Source organism: Crocuta crocuta, unplaced genomic scaffold (genome assembly GCF_008692635.1).
Source record: "Crocuta crocuta isolate KB4526 unplaced genomic scaffold, BGI_CrCroc_1.0 scaffold382, whole genome shotgun sequence".
NCBI lineage: Eukaryota > Metazoa > Chordata > Mammalia > Carnivora > Hyaenidae > Crocuta > Crocuta crocuta.
In genome coordinates, this window is record NW_027531873.1 from 1,639,788 (window position 1) to 1,664,440 (window position 24,653).

The window sequence follows — 24,653 nt, forward strand, 5'->3', positions numbered from 1 at the left end:
GTTTTGAGAACTACTAAGTGTGAAAGATAATGTTTCTATTTCCATGCTACTTCTGCATTTGTTTTTAAAATTATGCAGACCTAGTTAGAAAAAAACTTTTAAAGTGAAGCGATGGCTGTTTACCCTGATGAATCTGCATAGAGTTCTCTATTAGTATAATTTTATATGAAATAATTGACCTTTTCCAAATGATTCCTTATCTTTAGAAATTTCTGATACATGGAGACTTAATGCCAGCTCCTAAAAGATATAAGCAGATCCTCCTTGATCTCTGAAGCATGTAATGTGATTGAACCTTTATTTTATAAACAAAGTCTTTTAAAATAAAGAATTTAAAGTGACTTAGTAAGTGAACAGATTAACTGTATTGTGCTAATATTAAAATACACTTAATTTTAAAATGATATACATTTCCTTTTTTTTTCTAGGGTATCAATATTCATTTAGCTAAAAAAATGATTGAAGATCGGAGTCGAGATTACATGAATGCTAGGCGTGTAGCAAAGGTATGGACTTCCAACAGGGCACTTATTGAAAGGATGAGTATGTTATTTACACAAGAGCTTTCTGTGTCTGGTGTTCAATTATTAGCAGTTTAACCAGTGACAGTTAAATCGCATTGTTTGAGCAGATGATGTATTTGAAATGAAATACCTCTTTACATAGATGTTAAAGGACAAAAATAGAATAAATCAAGTTTAGATAAAATTTCTTTTTCTTTTTATTTTTTTGAGAGAGACAGAGAGGCGTAAAGAGGGGGAGAGAGAGAATATCTTTTTTTTTTTTTTAATGTTTTATTTCTGAGAGAGAGAGACACACACAGCATGAGCAGGGGAGGGTCAGAGAGAGAGGGAGACAAAAAAATCAGAAACAGGCTCCAGGCTCTGAGCTAGGTGTCAGCACAGAGCCCGACGCGGGGCTCAAACCCACGAACCGTGAGATCATGACCTGAGCTGAAGTTGGACGCTTAACCAACTGAGCCACCCAGGCACCCCAAGAGAGAGAATATCTTTTTTTTTTTTTTTTAAATTTTTTTTTATTTCTAGGAGAGAGAGAGCGAGACAGCGTGAGCAGGGGAGGGTCAGAGAGAGAGGGAGTCACAGACTGAAACAGGCTCCAGGCTCTGAGCTGGCAGTCAGCACAGAGCCCGACGCGGGGCTCGAACCCACGAACCGCGAGATCATGACCTAAGCGAAAGTCGGACGCCCAACCGACTAAGCCACCCAGGTGCCCCAGAGAGAGAATATCTTAAGGAGGCTCCACACTAAGCACAGAGCCTAATGTGGGGCTCAATCCCATGACCCTGGCATCATGACTTGAGCTGAAATCAAGAGTCAGATACTCAACCAACTGAGCCACCCAGGTGCCGTTGGAAGAAACTTTTTAAAATACATGAACAGGGTGTTCCTGGGTGGCTTATTCAGTTAAGTGTCCAACTTTAGCTCAGGTCATGATCTCACGGTTCATGGGTTTGAGCCTTGTGTTGGGCTTTGTGCTGACAGCTCAGAACCTGGAGCCTGCTTCAGATTCTGTGTCTCCCTCTCTCTGCCCCTGCTGTGTTCACACTCTCTCTCTCTCACATGCGTGAGCAAAAATAAATAAACATTAAAAAAAATACATGAACGGGATATACAGACAAGGTTCTACCTATAGTTGATAAAGCAGTTCTTATGCTTCCCTCCTATCTGCTCATACATATTTGAATATTATACTACTTTGTGGTCTCATAGGTCTCAGGGACAGATATTTGTCTTGTGTGCATACCTTTCCATTCATTGACACTGTTAGAAGTTAGGGAACGTAGCCTAGTAATACAAACTATTGAAATTTTAAAAGACAGACAGTTTCCCCAGATGGCAGTAATGATGCTCTCAGATCATCAGTTATGTCGATCTGTCAATTCCTCTGTCCTGGAGTGTGACCTCCTAGATCACCTGCAGAGAGGGCCCCAGGGCTGTTCTGTTCACTCAGGCCTGGGAACCTGTCCATGGGTAAGTAATCCTCTGTTATCTTTCTCCCTGCTCTTAGTTTTTAGATTATATTAACAAAGTGGTATTTGGGAAAAATAGGCATTTGAACAAAGTATTCCAAACTGATCAACTCAATTCCATATATCTGAGTTTTTCCTAGACTCACCACAGAATTCTAAATGCTTGTTGTCTAGGAATATGAGACAGTGATGAAAGGTTTGGACCGCAATGCTCCTTCGGTGCCTCCTCAGAATACTCCTCAAGAAGCCCAGCAGGTGGACATGTGGAAGAAATACATACAGTGGGAAAAGAGCAACCCTCTTCGTACAGAAGATCAGACGCTTATCACAAAAAGAGGTAACTTGGTATCATCCCACAGTCTCTTTGTTACCTCCAGTCTTTTTTTCTCTCACGTTCTTCAGATTCAGTGAGTTCTATAGATCTATCTTCATCCATATTCACTGACCTTTATCATATCCAATCTGCTGCTAAACCCATCCAGTGAGTTATTTGTTTCAGATATTATACTTTTCAGTTCCATCAATTTCCATTTTAGAGGTTTTTATATTTTTAAAAAATGTATATTTATTTATTTTGAGAGAGAGTGACTGCAGGTGGGGCAGGGCAGAGAAAGAGGGAGAGCTGTCAATGCAGAGCCTGTTGTGGCCAACATCTGCGCCATTAGCGAATTGGTTTCTTTTTCTCTTGACTGTGGGTCACATTTTCCTGCTTTGTCATAGTCTAGATAAAATTTTTCTTTTGGACATCGTACAGATGTACAAGTGGTACATTATAAAGACTGGATTCTGTCATCTGCCTCTGAAAATTGTTGAGTTTTATTTTAGCAGGGAGTTAAGTTACTGGCAGATCACCTGGACCTTGTTAGGATGGATCTGTTTTAGTTTTGCCCTTAATCTCAGGGTAAATCTCTTAGTCCTGGGACCAGGTTTTTACTCCTAAAATAGAATGGAAAGTTCAAGGTGTTTACCCAGACCCTCTAACTTGATGGGACTCAAATTCTAAACTTGGTCTCTGTGACAGTGGGCAGCTGCTGAAAAACCTATTCAGCTCTTTCAGCCTTCCAGATTTGCTTTCCACTTGAGCTCTTTGTATTCTTCTCTGTGTATATATATTTTAGAGGCCAGCTAAAGATTTGAGAACATTTATGTTGATTTTCAGGCTTTCAGGGATTGCCCCTCAGAGGAAAAGCCATATTAAATATGGATCTTAGCCAGTATGGTTCTGATTTTTTGAGAGCTCAATCTCTGGCTTCTGTTTTGGCCATTGGCTTCTTTTGGTCATTCTCCTGAGCCTTTAAATAGTTGTTTTTTGTATTTCTTGGTTTATGATTTTTATTTTCAGAGAAGTTTGATAGAAACAAATCTGCTGCTTCCAGAACTAGAATTTTTCTCAATCTGGCCTTGCTCTTACCTAGAAGTCTTTGTAGGTAGTTTCCTTTGCCTACACCATTTTCCCAGTTCTTCCTGCACTTCACTTACTCTCTCATCTGACCAGATTCTTCTGATTTGATCTGATCTGATCAGTCCCTTCAGGTTTTGCTTTAGATGTCAGTTCCTTAGTGAAGCTTTTCTTGAGTCCCTAAATGATGTTAAGTCCAACTGCTCTAAGTTCAAGAGTACACTGTACTAACTTTTGCTTTTGTAATATCAGTCTTCCCAACACACTGCAGACTTCTTGAGTATAGGAAGTGTTAGTCACCGATACATTCACAGTGTCTCGAACATTCCCTAGCATATAGTTCATGCTCAGTAAATACTAATTTAAAAAATGATGGATGGGGGCACCTGGGTGGCTCAGTTAAGCGTCCAACTCTTGATTTCAGCTCAGGTCATGATCTCACAGTTCTTGAGATCGAGCCTCTCATGAGACTCTGCACTGACTATGTGGAGCCTGCTTAGGATTCTCTTTCTCTCTGTCCCTCCTCTGCTTGCACACCTGTGCACATGCTCTCTCTGCCTCTCTCAAATAAATAACATTTTAAAAATAATCGAGGGATAGATGGGGCTTGGGTGGATAATGGTGCCTGAAATCACTAAAGCTTGTGTTTCTAATTATCATTTATTATTGAGGGCCCTGTTGTAGCCTAAGTTAGTTGTGATGCTTGTATTGATAGTTTCATAAATAATATTTATTTTAATTGAATGTTATGAATGTCTTCCCTAGTTATGTTTGCTTATGAACAGTGCCTGCTTGTGCTGGGCCATCACCCTGATATTTGGTATGAAGCTGCCCAATATCTTGAACAGTCAAGTAAATTGCTTGCAGAAAAGGGGGTAAGTGTTTCTCTTCCCCGTTTTGGCCTTTTCATGGTTTTAATATAGCAATAATTTGCTAAAAATATAACACTGAATTTTGGTAATAAAGTATAGGTGATGAAAATTTTTATCTTTTGTCAATATGAAGCTTAGTGACACGCGGACTACCTTAAGTCAAAATTAAAATATAGGGGCTGTTTTTTAATGCATTAAAATGATGAACTATTTAGAATACTTACGGATTCTTTTGTATGTTAAGTAATATACAGAAGAAGTCTTCGGAGTTTTTTTAGAATCCAGATATGTATATGTGTTTGTATATGTGTATATACATGAGTGTGTGTATTCATTCTCTTTCAACTGTATTAAAATTATTGAAGAGTGAGCTTTTTTTTTCCTCCTAGGATATGAATAATGCCAAATTATTTAGTGATGAAGCTGCTAATATATATGAAAGAGCCATAAGCACTTTATTGAAGAAGAATATGCTTCTTTATTTTGCATATGCAGATTATGAAGAGGTCAGTAACTATTTAGAACTTTCTTATAATTGGATTTTTTACTGTAGGATTGAATTATTCTTCTGGCTGCTTCTTTGCCAGGCACCTTGCTTTTAGTAGAGATGATGCAAAATGAACAGGCATTAGTCCTCAGCTCATCATGTATTTATGCTCAAAGCAGGTGCCATTGTGGGGTGTAGCCTCTGGATTCCTCAGAGCTCAAATCCTGCTTGTTTATGAATATTTATTTATATCCACTTCTTCTCTACCACCTTAGAGTCGCATGAAGTATGAGAAAGTTCACAGTATATATAACAGACTTCTGGCAATTGAGGATATTGACCCCACCTTGGTGAGTAACATTATGTCTCTTTACCACCTTTGCAGTCAGCTTTAACAAAAATTTTTAATTTATATATATTAAATTCACTGGTTTTTTGGGATATAGTTCTGTGAATCTTGACCAATAACATTGAATCATGGGACTACCATCACATCAGCCACCTTGCAAAAATTCCCTCACGTGACCCCTTTGTAATCTGATCTTTTTTTTTTTTTTTAATGCAGCAGAATTAAACTGGGGATTCCTCATAGTCACACTTTTTTAAAAAAAATTTTTAATGTTCATTTATTTTTGAGACAGAGAGAGCACAAGCTGGGGAGGGACAGAGAGAGAGGGAGACACAGAATCTGAAACAGGCTTCAGGCTCTAAGCTGTCAGCACAGAACCCGACGCGGGGCTCAAGCTCACAGACTGAGATCATGACCTGAGCCGAAGTTGGACGCTTAATCGCCTGAGACACCCAGGCGCCCCCTCATAATCACACTTTAAAAGCCATTTATGGCACATAATTGTTGCCTAATAAATGTTTCTTTTTAAATAAATGGAAGCAAGAGAACCCAACATTCTGGAAACGAACTGGACTGGAACTCACTTTATCCTGAATTCTGCTCTAAAATAGTGGTTTTCAAAGTGAATTTCTGTAAAAGTGCAATGAAGCTTTTTCATCAGGAGGAGAAGGGGACAGGCCAATGCATGCAGCTCTAGACCCTCTGCCTCAAGTGAAATCTACACTGCTTTTTTGTTTGTATTGGGATTCCACTGCTTTGCTTGCTTGCATTTATTCATCATTTTAAAATTCACTAAGCAAACTGCTCTGTGCTGTGTACCATGCTGGATTCCAGAACAACAAACTAGAGGAAATCCCTTTCCTCGTGTGTTGGGCACTCTGGTGTGCTGAGTATAAAATGGCTCATAATAGTTTATCAGTAAAGTTACATTATATCGTCTTTGGAAAAATAGAGTGGTGGGCTTTTAAACCAATAAACTAGGAAAATATAAAGTTAAACATATATTAAACACGCTTGTATTAGATCAAACCTTTTTAGATGTTGGCATTTATTAATGCAGTGTTTTCTAGTAGTTTCACTTTTATTTTTTCCTTAAAATTTAATTTGTATATTCTAGATTTAAGCGGTAGTGATGATTGTACAATCTCGTGAATGGTAAAGACCTTAAATTGTACACTTTAAAGGGTGAATTGTGTGGTATGTGAATTGTGTGTCAATTTTTAAAAATTAATTTGCACACATATTTAATACCAGAAAAACTTTGCTTGTGGATTTAAATAGAGCACTATCTATAAGCTTACTTTCTGATATCCTAGGTATTCAAGATTGCTTTCTTATATAGGAAACATACTAGTATAGGAATAAGGCGAGTCTGTATTGAGTGCTACAGGGATCACATTCTGCCTAATCTGTAAAAAAGAAATGCTTTTGGGGCATCTGGGTGGCTGAGTACGTTAAGTATCCGACTTCGGCTCAGGTCATGATCTTGCCACTCGTGAGTTCGAGTCTCGTATCAGGCTCTGTACCAACAGCTTGGGGCCTGGGGCCTGCTTCAGATTCTGTCTCCTTCTCTCTCTGCCCTCCCCAACTCACACTGTGTCTCTATCTCTTTCTCTCTTTCAAAAATAAACAAACATTAAAAAAATTTTTTTAAATGCTTTTCTTCCCATAGGTATATATCCAATATATGAAATTTGCAAGAAGAGCAGAAGGTATCAAATCTGGAAGAATGATCTTTAAAAAAGCGAGAGAAGATACCAGAACGCGCCACCATGTCTATGTTACTGCAGCACTCATGGAGTATTACTGTAGTAAGGTAAGTGCTGAAATAAAATATAAAGGTAAAATAATTTCCTTTATCTGAATACATTAATTAAAAGAACGATAGTCCTAGTTTCTGACGTTAAGGTTTTTTGTTTTTGTTTTTTAAGATATTTTTAAGTAATCTCTATACCCAACATGGGTCTTGAACTCACAATTGAGATCAAGAGTCACATGCTCTTCTGATTGAGCCAGCCAGGTGCCCCTTCTGTTATTAAGTTATGTTTTTGTTTTTTGTTTTCTAAGTAGGCTTCAAGCCCAGTGTGGAGCCCACTGTGGGGCTTGAACTCACAACCATGAGATGAAGACCTGAGGCAACATTAAACATCAGACACTTAACCAGCTGAACCACCCAGCTGTCCCCTGTCATTAAGTTGTAATTGCCCCATATCATAGAGGAAGTCCAAGTGTATCTGTGTAAAATTATTTGAAGCATTACCCAAATCCCTACTGCCTGCTAATCTATACCTTATTAAACCCCATGGTTTTTAGCTCAGCAATTTTTACTTAATATGATTATAATTTTCATTTTAGTACTTAGTGTAACTTGTTTAGGTGTTGTAGTTTTAATATTCTTTTGAGTATCTTTTCTGACATTTCATGGAAATCACTACATTCCTCTCTACTTCTAGGACAAATCTGTTGCCTTTAAGATTTTTGAGCTCGGTCTAAAGAAATATGGAGACATTCCAGAATATGTCTTGGCCTATATTGACTATCTTTCTCACCTCAATGGTAAGTCAATTCTAGATCTAGAATGGTTATGTAATTTTTTAAATTGATTTCCAGAGCTAGAGCGTGTGAGTGGGGGATGGGCAGAGAGAGAGAGAGAGAGAGAGAATGAGAAGCTCAAGCAGGCTCCACACTGCCAGCACAGAGCCCATCATGAGGCTTGATTGCACAAACCCACAACATCATGACCTGAGCCAAAATGAAGAGTCTGATGCTTAACCGATTGAGCCATGCAGGCACCCCTGGTTATGTAATATTAAACCATCAGTATCATTCTCTGAAAATATGTTGCTGAGGTTATATGTTGCTGGGGTTCTTTCTTTCTCAAATGTATTACAATTCTGTCATCACACCAGAACCAGGCACTTAATAGCACTCAAGAAATATTTGTGGCCTGTCAACCATGAATTTGTATTTGAGTAATGGTAGGTGCTTTTTGACTCTACAGAATGATCTTTAATACCTCATCACATCAGTGATAGGATAAAGCCTCAAATTCAGACTTGGGAGACACAGCTATTTATGGTCATCTCTGATGACTTGGTTTCCTGGGTGGGGGTGAAGGAATAGACAACAAATCTCTAGCTACCAAAACTCAAAGATGACAAAGTAGTAAAGTTAAATGCTTGGAGCCTACTGGGAAAGAGATTTCAAAAAGAAACATTATATTTATTTCCATCCTTATTTCCCTGTCCTGTTGTAATAATAATAGCCATCCTTTACTGAGGTGGACCTTATACCAGGCACTGAGCTAGGGGATTCACGTACGTGTGTGTGTGTGTGTGTGTATGTATATGTCTCATTTGGTCTAGTTACCCACAGTCCAGGATATGTAATTTCTTGACTAGAAATTATCTGGTATAGAAATTGGTTTAAGAAAGAAATATACAGGGGTGCCTGGGTGGCTTAGTCGGTTAAGCGTCCGACTTTTGCTTAGGTCATGATCTCACGGTTCGTGGGTTCGAGCCCCGCGTCGGGCTCTGTGCTGACTGCCAGCTCAGAGCCTGGAGCCTGTTTCAGTCTGTGACTCCCTCTCTCTGACCCTCCCCTGCTCACACTGTCTCTCTCTCTCTCTCTCTCCTAGAAATAAATAAAAAACATTAAAAAAAATATATATACAGTTATGTGTCATGTAAATGAGTTAGATATCACAGGTATTATCAATGCTTTGAATGATATTTTAGAAAAATATAAATAGCATTCTTTATATAGTAGAGTAGAATAAAACTTAAGAATGATTTTATATTTTAGGGGCGCCTGGGTGGCTTAGTTGGTTAAGCGTCCGACTTTTGCTTAGGTCATGATCTCACGGTTCGTGGGTTCGAGCCCCGCGTCGGGCTCTGTGCTGACTGCCAGCTCAGAGCCTGGAGCCTGTTTCAGAGTCTGTGACTCCCTCTCTCTCTGACCCTCCCCTACTCATGCTGTCTCTCTCCTAGAAATAAATAAAACATTTAAAAAAAAATTTTTTTTAAAAAAAAAAGAATGATTTTATATTTTAGCTTAGTGATTCTACACTCTGGAAAAGGGCTGAACTTCAAAAAATGAGACGGTGGAGCATTTAATTAAAAATTTTCTCATAGAATTGATGTTCCTCACCAATTGCAAATTATTTTGATTATTTTAGAATAGCTAGTAGGGGCACCTGGGTGGCTCAGCCAATTAAGCATTGACTCTTGATTTCAGCTCAGGTGATGATCTCACGGTTAGTGAGTTCAAGCCCAGCCCTGGGCTCTACACTGACAGCACGGGGCCTGCTTGGAATTCTCTCTCTCTCTGCCCCTCTCTCTCTGCCCCTTCCTAATTTGCATGTACCCTCTATCTCAAAATAAATAAAACTTAAAAAAAAAAGAATAGCTCCTATTATAGATGTTATTCTAAGAATGTGGATGCCAGGCACCTGGGTGGCTCAGTTGGTTAGACATCCAACTTTGGCTCAGGTCATGTCACTGCTCTCGTGAGTTAGAGCTGTGCTGACAATTTAAGTTCTGGAGCTGTGCTGTACAATTATGGCAGCCACTGGACTATTGATTATTGAGCACTCAAAATGTGGCTACAGCCAGGGGCTCCTGGGTGGCTTAGTCGGTTTAGTGTCTGACTTTGGCTACAGTCATGATCTCGTGGTTCGTGAGTTCAAGCCCCATATTGGGCTCTGTGCTGACAGCTCAGAGCCTGGAGCCTGCTTTGGATTCTGTGTCTCTCTCCCTCTCTGCTCCTCCCCCATTCATTCTCTCTCCCCCTCCCCAAAATAAACATAATAAATAAATAAATAAAATATTTCATTAAAAAAATGTGGCTGGGCCAAAATGAGATATGGTGTGAGTGTAAAATACATACCAGATTTCAAAGAGTCGGTACCAAAAAACAAAAAATGTAAAATATCTTAATTTTTCATATTAATTACATGCTGAAATAATTTAGATATATTGGGTTAAGTAAAATAAAGTTCATTTCACCTGTTTTTACTCTTTTAAATGTGGCTAGCAGAAAATGTAAAATACTTAGCTTGCATTATATTTCTGTTGGATAGTACCATCCTAGAGGCAATATGATGGGTCTTGAAGTATGAACATAGTTAGCCAGGAAAAGATATAGGAAAACGCATTCTTCCAGGTAGAGAACACAGCATGAAAAGCAGTGGGAAAGTTATGTGGAATGGTAGAAAGTGTCTGGAGCAAAGCTTGGATTAAAGCAAAAAAAATGTTTTAAAGTACAGTATGTTAAGATGAAAGCCATGAATACGGTGCCATCTTCTTTGAATCAATACATTTAATCTCTTAGTTTTACTTCGCATGTGGATATGTAGTAAAAACTGAATGAATACCTTGAGGCAATAAAAACCACCACTCTGCTGGATTTTTTTAAACACCTTTATTGAGGTATAGTTTATATACCATAAATGCACCTGTTTTAAATATAAAATTCAATGATTGTTAGTAAATTTACTGCTGAATTCCTAAAAATTTTTTTTAATGTTTATTTTTGAGAGAGAAACAGCACGTGAGCAGGAGCAGGGCAGAGAGGGTGTGAGACACAGAATCTGAAGCAGGCTCCAGGCTCTGAGCTGTCAGCACAGAGCCCACCGCAAGGCTCAAACCCATGAACTATAAGATCATGACCTGACCAACTGAGCCACCTAGGTGCCCCTGATTTCTTAAATTTTAATAGATCTCTTAATAAGAAGTGTTATTTTCCTGCTTCCAGCTACAGAGGACCTCCCAAGACTTAAATTTTAATTGCACCTATATAAGAATTTAAAGTAGTTATATAGAGAGCAGTCCTGGTGCTGCAAAATAAGAAAAATCACCAATATATAAATTTGAGCTTGCCACCCATCACAGTCCGTGTACTTAAAAAATATCAATAGTCTGGGGCACCTGGGTGGCTCAGTCAGTTGAGCATCTGACTTTGGCTCAGGTCATGACCTTGTGGTTTGTGAGTTCGAGCCCCGCACTGGGCTCTCAGCTGACAGCTAGCTCAGAGCCTGGAGGCTGCTTCGGATTCTGTGTCTCCCACTCTCTCTGCCCCTCCATGACTCACACTCTGTCTCACTCTCCAAAAAAAAAAAATTATTAAAAAATATCAGTAGTCTGACACAATGTTAGCACTTACATGTTTTGCTATTTTTATTTTTTTAAGTTTTTAAATTTTTAAAAATTTACTTTGAGAGAGAGTGTGCATGATAGCATAAGTTGGGGGGGCAGGCAGAGAGAAGAATCTCAAGCAGTCTGTGCAGAGCCTGACGTAGGGCTCAACACCACAACTGTGAGTTGATGACCTGAGCCAAAACCAAGAGCCTGATGCTTAACTAACTGAATCACCCAGGTGCCCCTCATTTTTGTTATTTTTAAAAAAAGGCCAGTGGGATACCTCATTTAGATATCATACTATTATAAATCGCTGGACATTATAACTGCAGTATATACAGACAGACCTGGCTTCCAGTTACAGCTCTATTATTCAGTAACAGCCAGATCAACTCAATCCTTTTGAACGCCAGTTTAACCCATCTACTAAAATTGGGGAAATAGTTACCTTTCTGCATCAGATTTTTATGAGAATTATATGAGATAATGTATGTGCAAATACACTGTTGATTATAAAATAATTTTAATATTTAAAATCTTTTTTAATATCCTAGAGGACAATAATACCCGAGTTTTGTTTGAACGCGTTTTAACATCTGGAAGCCTTCCTCCAGAGAAGTCTGGGTAAGCTGTTGGGAAAACTTGGTTGGGTTCTAAGGGCCCCTTTAATACTTGAATTATGATCTATGGATGAACATTTCTTGAGTATAATTTCAAGAGATGTTTCTCTTTTCCCTTGAAGCTTATTTTACAAATGCCTACCTGTAATATTTTCATACCTGTTTAAGATTTTTAAGCTTATTTATTTTTGAGAGAAAGCAAAAGAGTGGGAGGGGAAGAGAGAGAAAGAGAATCCCAAGCATAGTCTGTGGTGTCAGCACAGAGCCTGACTTGGGGCTTGATCTCCCAAAACATGAGATCATGACCTGAGCTGAAATCAAGAGTCAGACACTTAACTGACTGAGTTACCCAGGCACCCCTTTTTTAAGATTTTTAAAAAATGTTTGCATACTGATTAAAGAGCTGTATTAGCAATTACTTTAGTATATCTTCCTACTTGACTATGCCCCTAGAAATTGATATGAACAAATAAAGTTCTGAAAATTTTACTCTACCCGAAAGCAATGACTTACATATTGAAAGTTACATATTCAAAGTTATACCAGACATATTACATCCTTGGTTTTGCTTTCGACTCCATCAGTTTTACCAGAGGAACCACGGTGTAGTACTACAGTGGAAATAAGGCTTTGGAGTCTTGGGTTCAAATTCCATCTTAGCCCTCTGATTACACCTTGGGCAGATTTCATAACCTTTCCAAACCTTATGTCATTGAGTAAAAATGTCTACCACTGTAGACTTTGTGTGATAGCCCTATTCCTGGTATACAGTAGGCATTCAGTATGTTACTTTAGCACAAAGGTGCTTAGTGATAGTTAAGTAGAGTCTCAGAATTAATTTTGGCTGTTATAACTGTGCTGAGGTAAAAATATGTCCCAAATAATCTGTTAATGAGAAAAAATAGGGAGCAATCATATTAGAATTTAGAATATATTTTTATTCCTACATTGAATGAAGAATGTATTCTACAGAATAATTTATGCCACTAAACAAAAAGCCACATTTTTCAGGAGAAATTGGAAATCTGTTCCAATATGTTCCTTTTTCAGCTTTTGCTCCTAAAGTTTACCTTCTTTAAGGGAAATGTGCTCTTAGTGACCACAGGGGATAGGAAAATGTGCTAAATAAGTAAAAACTCAAAAACGGGCTTAAATACCCTAATGTGTAGGGCAAACTCATGATGTCTATAATTTATTTTCAAATACTTCAGCAAAAGCAAGATTAAGTATGGCAAAATATTAACAATGATTAAATCTAAGTAATGATGATATATAGATATTTCTTATACTGTCCTATAGTTTAATAAGAGCTTTTTATGGTTAAAAAAAGGGAAGGAGGGAACTTCAGGCTTTTTTGTAAATGGGGTCCCTGTTCCAAACCCAGAATAATTAAGTACTGATTATATTTATTACAGAGAAATCTGGGCCCGATTTCTAGCTTTTGAAAGCAATATTGGTGATCTAGCTAGTATACTCAAAGTGGAGAAAAGACGGTTCACAGCATTCAAAGAAGAGTATGAAGGCAAAGAAACAGCTTTGCTGGTGGACAGATACAAGTTCATGGATTTATATCCTTGCTCTGCAAGTGAACTAAAAGCGCTTGGTTATAAGGTATGTACTTACAGTCAAAAGTAGTGTCCCTACTTTTCCCATGTTTTAGAAGAGCTCATGGGTAAACATACCTCTAAAGCAAATTCTGAGATAGAAATTAGTTTCAGAATAGATTTGCAGAAAACAGGAGAAAAGTTCAGAGATTTTCCTTGGGTTTATGAAACATGAGTATCAAAAATACTGAACAAAGTGAGAATTAGAATGAGATTTAACAAATGCTTTCGTCCTTCCTGTGACATCATCAACACCCTGTATCTTCTGTCCGGTGGGCAGATGGAGGTATTGTGGAAGGAAGAACATTTCTAATAGTTCTTAAAACCGATGAACGTGTTTTGATAGATCTTAAACCAAGTGTAGCTCCTGTAGGCATAATGAAGAACCCTCAAGACTTGTTTATAAATCCGTACAGTACCCTGCGGGATTTGTATCTCAAAACAGTACTTCAGGGGGGCTCGTGAGGATATTAGCTTATTTAGGAATGGAACTCCTCAGACATCTGAGTCATAAGAAATCTGGCCCCTGAACTTGTTCAGGCAGGGGGAAAGATATTAATGTTTATACAGCTCCATCCATAATAGCCCTTGCTGAGAAAAACATTGTTCTATCATTTCTTGATTTTTTTCTTTTCTGTGTCATGAAAACAAAGACCAAGATGGAAATCCAAAAGGAAGCTATATCCACAGGATCCTTTATGCTAAGCAGCATTAGAATGTTCCTGACTATCAGTCTCCATTTCCTCACCAGCCTCTTTTGTCCTGGGTCTCACCAGTCTGGTGTGTGAACCAGATTTAAATGTTTGAGAAAAATTACCCGTAACTGAACTTTAGACCTTTTCATTAATGGAAGCCACGGTTCTGTGCCAGTCCCAGAATCCTATTCCGTAACTAGGGGTTGCTGCTCAGGGATGATTAAGTTCTGCTTCTGCTTAAGTACCTCTCAATGAAAAGCAAAAGATCTTTTAAAACTACTATATGAAATTAGCAAGGACTATTTCAACTTTGCCAAGATGAAAATGGAAATTAAGGAAAATAGAGCTCTTTTTACTCTTTCCAAGTAGAACTACTACTTAAATATGAATTCTCCATCTTCTGTCTCTACTCTTTCATTTTTGGAGAGAAAGATTAAATGTACTGCAGTGTGTATGTAATGGGAGAAGGGAAGAGGAAAAAAAAAAAAAGCAATTCCCAGTGAGTCTACTCATTTAGATCTGCCCCAACTACATTCAAGCAAATGTTGAGAAAGCAAAAAGCTCTTCTACCTCCTGATGGTGGCATGAGGGCCTCTTCGGGCTGTGGCCAGGCAGGCTGACACCAGCGCCCATACCAGGAACTCCTCAGGGACGGGGCCTCCACTGCTAGGTGGCCATACTGCTCCTTTTGATCCATCTTGGAGAATTGTTCTCAGCCCTGGTGTGGCATCGCTGATAAACTAAAAGGAGGACAGTGCATGGGTTTGAGGTCAGAGGCCTATGTCCCCAGTCTTTGCTCTCCTTTTTAGCTAGATGACCTTGGAGATCTCAGAAGCTCTTTGAGCTTCAGTCCATTCTAGAAAATGGAGATGTTACTATCTGGCTCATCAAAGAGGGAATAAATGGCTAAATTTATTCCCTGGACAAATAGTGGCTTCCCCCAGTATGTTCCTTCTCCCCTGTAACAATAAGTTGGCAATAATCCTTTATTTTGCTAACAAAACCTTATTAACTAGTTTAAGTGATTATTTTAGCTTTCATAAAAGCAGGACTTCACTTAACCCAGCTTCACTTAAAGAAATTCATACTGTTCAATTCTAATGGAAGGGAAGGGTCAGAAAAATACACCTAAAATTATAAATTTTTTCACAGACTACCCCCATCTCTACCTGGTGCCTAGTCTTCAGTATCTACCCAGAAAAGCTTGTATCTATCCCACAAATGTCCTACCCGGCAACACGGAGCCTAATGATTTCTTACCCAGGGTTAGGGGGAGGTTATAACACACCAGTGTAGCGTCCCTTGTTGAGTATTTAACCATCTTTACCATCAGGTTCTTACTTATCCCTCTTGGTTCTCTTTCTGTGGTTTTAACCCACTGATTCACAGTGTGTCCTCGAGACTGTAGAACTGCACAATTATACTCTAAGTCCCTTTTTCAGGTTTAGGATTCTTCTGTTCTGCATTTTCAGGATGTCTCCCGGGCTAAGCTAGCAGCTATAATTCCAGACCCAGTTGTAGCTCCTTCTATAGTGCCTGTTCTGAAAGATGAAGTGGATAGAAAACCAGAATACCCTAAACCAGACACTCAGCAGATGATTCCATTTCAGCCACGACATTTAGCACGTAAGCCATGACTTTAGATCCAGTACTGAGACCTCTGTTTGTTGATTTAAATCCAGAGGTGGGGGTGGGGGATTGGTGTAACCTTTCCATTGTAGGTTAATTATTAGACTCAGGGTCACCATGACAAGTGACTTGGCTGCAACCTTTGAAGCAAGAAGAATTAAGAATGTCTTTAAAAACAACAACAACAACAAAAAACCCTTCAATGACCTAGATTCTAGTAACCAATTTCGGCAGTGACATTAGATAGTCTTTAAAATGCTGCTACATCTGAGTTACCTGTACAACTGGAAACTTACTTCATGATTTTATTTGGTATCACTTATACCTACTAATGGGTAGTAGCCCCTCTAGATCCTATGTGAACAAGGCCCTTCTGATTAAATATGTTGTTGAGTAACGGACTTTAAACAGGGTTGCTGAACACATGATTTATGAGGCTTAGAAATGGTCTTTGACAAAAACTGACTCAAGTTCAGCCCCTGGGTTGTCTTACTCAAAGTCACTTGTTTACTTTTCTGCCTCCCAGTGGCCATGGGGTTGAGACTGCGCTGTCTCATCCACTTTAGTTTGGTCAAACACATAAAGCACTAAAAGCAATTGAAGATGTCCAGAACAAAGCAACATAGACCTAGAACTTTATGTATAAATTACTTCTTATGAACTTATTTTAGCTGTTTATAGGAATTCTTCCATCCTATTTGATTCCTACCTCCTCTTCTCTCACAGCACCAGGCTTACATCCTGTCCCCGGTGGCGTATTCCCAGTACCGCCTGCAGCTGTCGTTTTAATGAAACTTCTCCCTCCTCCCATCTGCTTCCAGGTTTGTTTACAGTCTTCTTGATAGATACTTGCTCTATGGGTTCTAAGAACTGTGTGCTTCTTTTCTTATCTCATGGGAAATGTAAAGTAGCACAATTCTAACGTGTCAGATTATTGGGGATTAAAATTTATTTGTGTCGAAACAGGGTCCTTTTGTACAAGTGGATGAGCTGATGGAGATTTTCCGAAGATGCAAGATACCAAATAGTAAGTGAGGACAGCTCCACCCTAGAGCCGAATTCACTTGATCTCCTAGACAGGAGATGGTTATTCTCTGCCACTGAGATTTCCTCCTCCAGCTAGCCATCTTGCAGGAATACGGTGAAGCCTCAGAGCGTTCCAAATCCTCTTTGGTACAGAGAGGCTTGTTCGTATCCTGTTGTCACCAAGTAAAATGTCATAAAAGCAGATCTTTTCTATTTGTGTGAACACACACGGAGAGTCGGCTTATGAAAGTAATTTTAAGAGCAGCTTTGGTCTTTCCTTTAATTATGTAGTATCACGACTGCCCTCCCTTGCTCTGCCAGTAGTAGGCTATGAAATCAGCCATAACGTGTCCGGAAGAGCAGGGCAGAACCTGTCACAGGAGCAGACTCTGAATGCCCTTCCTACAGTCCTTTCTGTTTTGTTTGAGTAGCTGTGGAGGAAGCTGTGAGGATCATCACCGGCGGCGCCCCGGAGCTGGCCGTAGAGGGCAACGGCCCCGTGGAAAGCAATGCAGTGCTCGCCAAGGCGGTCAAAAGGCCCAACGAGGATTCAGATGAAGATGAAGAAAAGGGAGCTGTTGTCCCCCCCGTTCATGACATTTACAGAGCGCGGCAGCAGAAGCGAATTCGGTGAAACAGGCTCTGCTCCTGCCTCTGAAAGGAAACTTATCCAGGATTCCTTTTTTGCCTCTTAAGTCATATGTTAAAAAGAGACAATGCTTTGTTACAAGGTCCTTGGAAACAAAGTTGTATTGTCATTGGTGCCTCTATCATATGGTTCTTGAGAAAAACAAACCAACCTGTGTGAATTTTAGAATATGGAACAGACCTATGCTCTGAGCAAAATTAGGTTTTCAAAAATGTGAGAACAGCACAAAATGGCAGAACCACATTTTGTTCCCTCTTCAAGGGTGTCTTGTATGTGCCGCTTGAAGACTCGTGAGTTTTCAACAGTTTTATTTTAAAAACTGGACGGCTTATGATTGTAAAGCATTTTATCACATTTTCTGAAAACAGTTCTCGGTTTGCTTATGTAGAGTCCTGCCTTATTGTTTGTTTTTATTTATGGCAGAATGTATGGAATCTGTTTTGTAGTTTAAAATTTTAAAACAATCCTTTAAAAAAATAAAAGGATCTCAAAAACGTCATGCCTCCCGCTGCTTCTTCCATTTGGAATTTATTTAAGGGGCACTTGGGTGGCTCAGTCGGTTAAGCATCTGGCTCTTGGTTTCAGCTCCGGTCACAATCTCAACAGTTCATGAATTCAGGCCCCACATCAGGCTCTGTGCTGACAGCATGGAGCCTGCTTAGAATTCCCTCTCTCCCTCTCTGCCCCTCCCCTGCTTGTGCGTGCGCTCTCTCTCTCTCTCACAAATATAAACATTTTTTAAAAGAATGTATTTAAAATAGCAACTTACGGGGCATCTGGGTGGCTCAGTTGGTTAAGCATCCGACTTCGGCTCAGGTCATGATCTCACAGTTCATGAGTTCGAGCCCCGCGTTGGGCTCTGTGCTGACAGCTCAGAGCCTGGAGCCTGCTTCGGATTCTGTGTCTCCCTCTCTCTCTGCCCCTCCCCTGCTTGCATCTGTCTCTCTCAAAAATAAATAAACGTAATAAATAATAAAGTAGCGACTTAATCAGCCAATACCATTTAAAATAAATGACAATACAAAGCCACCTTCTATTTACTACATGTATACTTAACTAAATGTCCTTTCCTGGTCTTAGTACTAAATGAAAACATGAGGCATCTAATTTTAGGAGGCAAATTAAACATTTCAGAAATCCTCAAATATGAACATACTTATCCCAATTAATCTGAGGCAGATATTTTACCTTTCATCTCTCTTTTATTAAAAGCAACGTTCACTACTTAACATCTTCTTTATGACCTACACACAGCATTAAATTCTAAGTCCAAAGAATTAGGTTCCACTCCTTGTTAGCAACAGTACCTCCTCTGACTCATTTCTAGGAAAACCACTAGACGGGTACCTGGGTGGCTCATTCAGCTAAGCATCTGACTCTTGATATCAGCTCAGGTTGTGATGCTGCAGTCGGGGGATCAAGCCCAGCATTAAGCTCTGCACTGAGCGTGGAGGCTGCTTAAGATTCTCTCTCCTCCTCCTGTCCCCCTCCCGTGCTCACCCACACTCTCAAAATAAATACATAAACTGAAAAAGACGAAAAAATAACTACTAGACAGAAAACTAGTTGAGCCTAAGGACTGTGACTCAGAATAAAAGCTAAAAGAAAAAAAAAAAAAGGAAAAGTATTACAGTTATAAAGAAATCCTTAAATATTGGGCTCCCACCCAATTTAGAATTTGAATTCAAAAGTGATTAAATAGCTAACATTTTAAAATCAACTACAAATATTTCTATAAAACTCTTGACTTGTAATAGAAAAAAAGGTTATCTGGAATCATTTTCTTACCGAAGTTTATATGTAGCCAGGTAATATTTACACGTTAATCACAAGCATGTGTCTTTTGTATTTTCCCTTTAAGGCTAAAATATCCTCAAAGTTCACTGGCTCTAATTCTGCCTTTGTTATCCTCAAGTATCATTTTTAAGACATGGGTTTTTGATTTTTTGAATACGGTTTTCAACAATAAATCTGAAAGGTACAAGTAGTGCCAAATAGCATGACAGGCTTTCAAGGACAGAGGTACGGGGTCTTTCCTGAGGTGCTGTCTTTGGGTAGCGTCATAAGGACAAGAAACGCTCCAGATGCCTGTGATGACCTGCAGTGATGTTTGCCTAAACGGCAAAGCAAAACTACACGAATGCATGAAAAATGACTCTTCGCGCTGTGACAAACCACACACACACACACACACACACACACACACGCACGCACGCACGCACACACCTCCCTACCTTGATGAAAAGCGCCACTAAGCAGCCGTTCTGTGTATTACAGTTATTCCTACTGTATTTATTTCTAAGATTTTTTTTTCCTTAGAATTATCTGCTGTTTAAACAAAAAAGATTGTGAGAAGAAATCATTTTCTAATGTTCTGCTGTAGATACATATGGATTCGTTTTTAACAGGATTCTGAGCATTGACAATTCATTTTGTAGAGACAGTTGAACAAACAAGTGGCTGAACTTGCTCGGGGAAATCTAACGTGCAGATGCTCACGCCACAGCCAGGCCCACACGCACAGGGCCTGTCATACAGCCATACTGCTAAGCCCAGCAGAGATTTCCAAAAGAGATCCATATTCTTCCTTTTTATCAAGGCAATGACATTTTCCGGGCTATTCTAGAACTGGGGAAATAATGACAATTCTAGAAGTGGGTAAGATGTAAGGACTTCTACATCCTTCCTAAACAAAAATCAGTGAAACTCCAGTGCTTGGCACTGAATTTCAAGTTAAGAGGTTTCATCTGTTGCCACACCTAGTAAAGTAAAAAGCTGTAGCTACCTAATAAATCTAAAACTGAACAACCAAATTGTACCGTCAGAATGAAAAAAAAATACACTTTTGTCAACATATTAATCTTGGTCAATAATTATGAATTTATTTGGTAGTTTTATAACCCTCTACTGGCCTATACTTAGCATGTAAAACCAAGAGTTCATTTACAGGATAGTAAAAGCATAGCCACTATGTTCATAAATTTGTTTTTTACATTTTGATTCCCAAAGCAAACTTATTAATGTTGATAGACCTCTTACCTGACACTCAGCAAGCGAAGCTCTATTTAATAAAATTCCCACAAGTCCTGACAGACAGTTCATACAAAGGAACAAAACTCAGGTACCATGTTCCTGTCCTAAGTAATCTTACATATTCAACAAAAGGGTCAGCTTACCAAGCTTTGGGAATAAAAGTCAAGAAAAACAATTCATCTGTTTTCTAAATTTTCCCCTGAGTCCTGACCAAAGTTCTGCTTTGAGCACAAGGAAGACGGCACTTTGGAAAGCAGAGGCAGCATGAATGAAAAAGACAGAAATGGGGGAGCTTCTTTAATTCTAGGGTTGTGTTTAGGTCAGAGGTTGCTTGGGGAGCCTGAGAGGCTCAGTTGGTTGAGCAGAGACCCAGCTCAGGTCATGATCTCACAGTTCGAGGGACGGGGCCGAGAGTCAGGCCAGGCTCTGCGCTGGTAGCACTGAGCCTGCTTGGGACTCTGCCTCTCCCTCTCTCTGCACCCTTCCCTTCCCTCCCCCCCACCCCCACACTTGAGTTCTCTCTCAAATAAACATTAAAAACAAAGTTGCTCTTTAAGGTTCTCAGTGTTTATAGTTGAGATAAAATGTAAAAAAAGGACTGACTAGTACTACTAACCCCAGACACATCTGATTTCAAACTCAAACCAGGCCTGCGGATTAGTTCTGGTCCTTAGGTTCAGAAGGCAATGGAAACAGAAACCCACACCAGGGGCAGACGTAACTACATTCTGCCTGTTGAGGTTTCTGACACTTACTTCCCAGGGCTCTAGCTATTTCTGAAAGGATCAGTGAGCATTTGACAGAGTAAAAGAGCTTAATGGGCTTAGAGTACCTCCTCCTCCGTCCCATTAGGTTGTTTTGAACATACGAAAAAAAAAAGCTACCCATTAAAATAGTTACAGAATACAAAATCCAACATAAATACACAATTGCAAACATCATGGTGGTTCTTTATTTAGATTATGTTTTCAATGAGATCGTGCCTTTAAATAGGAGTTTCACAGCCCATAATCTACTGTCCTTCATTTGTTCATTCATGCATTCATTTAATTCAAATAATACAGAGGTGAGGATGGGGAGAAGTCACTGGGGTGGAGGCTGGGAGAGGAGAAAGGGAAGACTGCAGCTTTAGCACAGAAGAGATGACAGAAGTATCAGTCTTGGTCAGGGAGGGGAACCTTCCCTCAGGCCTGCAGAATGTGCTGACTGAAAAGTCGAATACAGGCGAAGGGTTATAGGCTCTCCTTTGTTAACAAAGCAATTTACAGTCCTCTTCTAATGTCCAAAGCGTTCTAATATCCATGACCACATTTAATCCCCACAGGAAGCGTGAGTCATCTTCCCGTTCTACAGATGAAAATGCTGAGGCCCAAGGGACAATGACTGGCCCAATATCACACAACCAGTAAGAAGGCAAGAGAGAAAAGACTCCAACCCAGATCTTCCTCTGAATCAGAAGCTTTGTGCACCATCTTACCGCAGTATACTTAAGTTACTCAAGTCAGGCAGATCACAGAAGGTCAGGATTGGAAAGCAGTTTAAAGATCAAGTCTAGTCCTTTGATTTTACATGTGCCAGAGATATGTACTAACTGGGGCAAATCAGGACCTAAGAGAAATGGAGTCACAACTCTGGTTTCCTGACAGCTCCCAGTCTTTCCACTCCACCACCCTGCCTCAAAGTTAAAAGAAATACAAATGTTACACACATGTAAACTGGGGCATGCCACAGGTCACTGGAAGTCCAACAGCAAACACCTAGTCCCCCTGAAACTCAGCAGGAAAGGTGGTGGCAGCAGCACCTCTCTGCCCAGAAATCTTACGGTTTTGGAGAAATGAACACAAGCGCCTCCGCAGAAACAGAGCTGCAAAATAACCCATTTGGAATTGTCAGCCGGTATGTGCACACGCCTAGCGTGTCAGACTTATTAATAACTTTTCTTCAGAGAAAAAAGCTCTTAAGCACCTACCTACTGTATTTATCAGAGAGACATCCTTACCAAAGTATATTATTTATAGTTGGATAATATGGTTACAGGAACAATCACATTGTACAGCTTGCTTTAAAAGTACTGAGATTTTCAAAAAACATCTAGACTGGGAATCCATCCACCCAACCACCCAACCGAGGGCTGACAAAGTGGCAATTACTGTTCTAGACGTTCATTCATGAGACCACCAAATAAATCTTAACAGCCTTGCTGTGATGGACCTAACTCTCAAGGCGCTTAGTCTATCCACGGTGAAGTACTACAGCCAAATAAACTCAGCACTTTCGTAGAAGATGCTTGTGTCCACAAACCCGTTAGACAGAAAATCATGTCAAATCCAATCAGAATACATTATATAGAACCGGTTCAATTCTGAAGGATAATTTACACTCCAAAGGGTACATATCTTGGAGAGAGAGCTGTAGGGGAGAATTCCAAGGAGATGCTCGATAAAACATTTCCTGAATGACTAAATGAACTAAACGAATTTTCCTGGCCCTTAGTGACAATCCTGTGAGATTCCTGGAAGAAAGTAGCCCACTTATTTTCAAAGAGCAACAACACAACTCAGTATGAATATTGTGACTCTGAACTCTGCCTCCTTCATTGTTGGCTTTGCCGTTTGGAGACCACCACCTGGACCAGTGGTCACGGAGGTAGCAGGGGTGGGGGGGCTTGAGAGTCCGTGCAGGTCCCTGTAATATATGCATCAAGATTTCAAATGGCCAAAACTTTATCAATTCAGGAACACGTGAGGGGAAAGAAAAAAAAATCTTGTAAAGAGTTAACCCTTATAAAAGAAGGCAAAAAGAATTTTTAGGATTTGGGAAGAATGACTACAGGAGTGCTGATCCACCCCATATATTTCAGGATAAAGCTCCTCTTCTTCATCCTTGGTCCAGGAGGGACAAAACTCCAAACACTCGGAGGCTGAGGCAGGCAAAAGAGTGCTGAGGTAGGGGAGGGCGCCTGGCGGCTCAGTTGGGAAAGCACGGGACTACTGATCTCGGGGTGTGAGTTCAAGACCACGTTGGGCATGGAGCCAACTTAAAAGAGTGCTTGGGCTTCTCGGCCTGGGGAATACCATTCACCCAACAAGCTACCTAACCTCCGGAAACAATTCCAGAAGAGACCTCATTGAAGACACTATAAAAGACTTGTGGTTTTGTTCTTTAAAAGTTCTACTTACTGAACTTTTAGTCCCTTCCAATGAAACCAGGGAAGATTTGTCCTTAAGTATTAACTTTAATAATATGACTTCTGGCCACATAACGCAGCACACATTTCTGACTGCAAGTAAGAAACAACATTAGAACACAGTTTGTAGAGCATATTTAGAGAAATCACATTCCCCCCAACGTAACCATTCCCTCTCCTGAAGCTTGTACCACACGACGGAGGTCTGGTCTTACAGGGTGATGGTTCCTCTGGTGTCCACCACACCTCCTGTCCCACCTGCCCCCCAGCAGCTTGAAGATTCCTGGCATCATTTCCCTTTTTGCTGTTCCAGCTCTTGGGAGTTCACTCCAGCTTCAATGGCTCTGCTTCTAACATAACGTCCCTGTCTAAAACACACACACACACACACACACACACACACACACACACGCATGCACGCACACACCTTTCATTTTTATTTTTTTTTAACAGAGTGGGTCATCTGTGAGACCCCAACTACCCTTTCGGTCACAGGATAGGTCAGGAATTCTGGTCCCTGAAGTTCCTCAAAAAATACTCCTCAAAAACCAGGGATTTTCTATGACTTCCTTATCCAAGAAATAAGTGAGCTTACACTACACTATTTTATCTGAAAACACTTCAATCCATTTCTGAAATTCAAATCCAAACAATACATCTGTGTATTGTATCAGAGTGAATGTTTCAGTAAAAACTCAAGACATTTGTCTTCTTTTATGCTACATCAACATATATATTACTTAAAAAAATAGTTCCTCCTAAACTTTCAAACCTTAAAAGTCAAAGAATTTTCTTTCTCTAGATTCTGTAAGTCATAACTGCTATCATCCAGGCTCAGGAAAAATTCTGTATAAAAGAATAAGTTTTTAAAAATCAATTAACTCTCCTCTAGAACGAAGGGGCTCTGGGGCTCTGGCTAGGCCAGGAGGGAGAAAGCAATAAACAGGAAGGGGGAAGGGGTAGGGGGCGGAGGGGT

The 24,653-nt window shown here is 39.8% G+C and overlaps 1 protein-coding gene across 1 annotated transcript in view; it reads left to right on the top strand.

The window, feature by feature from the left end:
- Positions 1-17,952, top strand: part of CSTF3 (cleavage stimulation factor subunit 3) — a 72,104-nt gene extending 54,152 nt beyond the window's left edge. The window contains exons 9-21 of the mRNA XM_077772903.1: positions 429-506; positions 2,165-2,327; positions 4,155-4,264; positions 4,651-4,767; positions 5,024-5,098; positions 6,770-6,913; positions 7,551-7,653; positions 11,789-11,858; positions 13,270-13,465; positions 15,626-15,779; positions 16,509-16,603; positions 16,749-16,809; positions 17,240-17,952. Of these exons, the coding sequence (XP_077629029.1) occupies positions 429-506; positions 2,165-2,327; positions 4,155-4,264; positions 4,651-4,767; positions 5,024-5,098; positions 6,770-6,913; positions 7,551-7,653; positions 11,789-11,858; positions 13,270-13,465; positions 15,626-15,779; positions 16,509-16,603; positions 16,749-16,809; positions 17,240-17,442 (1,569 nt within the window). The 3' untranslated portion in view covers positions 17,443-17,952. The remainder of the gene's footprint in view (positions 1-428; positions 507-2,164; positions 2,328-4,154; positions 4,265-4,650; positions 4,768-5,023; positions 5,099-6,769; positions 6,914-7,550; positions 7,654-11,788; positions 11,859-13,269; positions 13,466-15,625; positions 15,780-16,508; positions 16,604-16,748; positions 16,810-17,239) is intronic.
- The last annotated feature ends 6,701 nt before the right edge of the window (positions 17,953-24,653 follow it).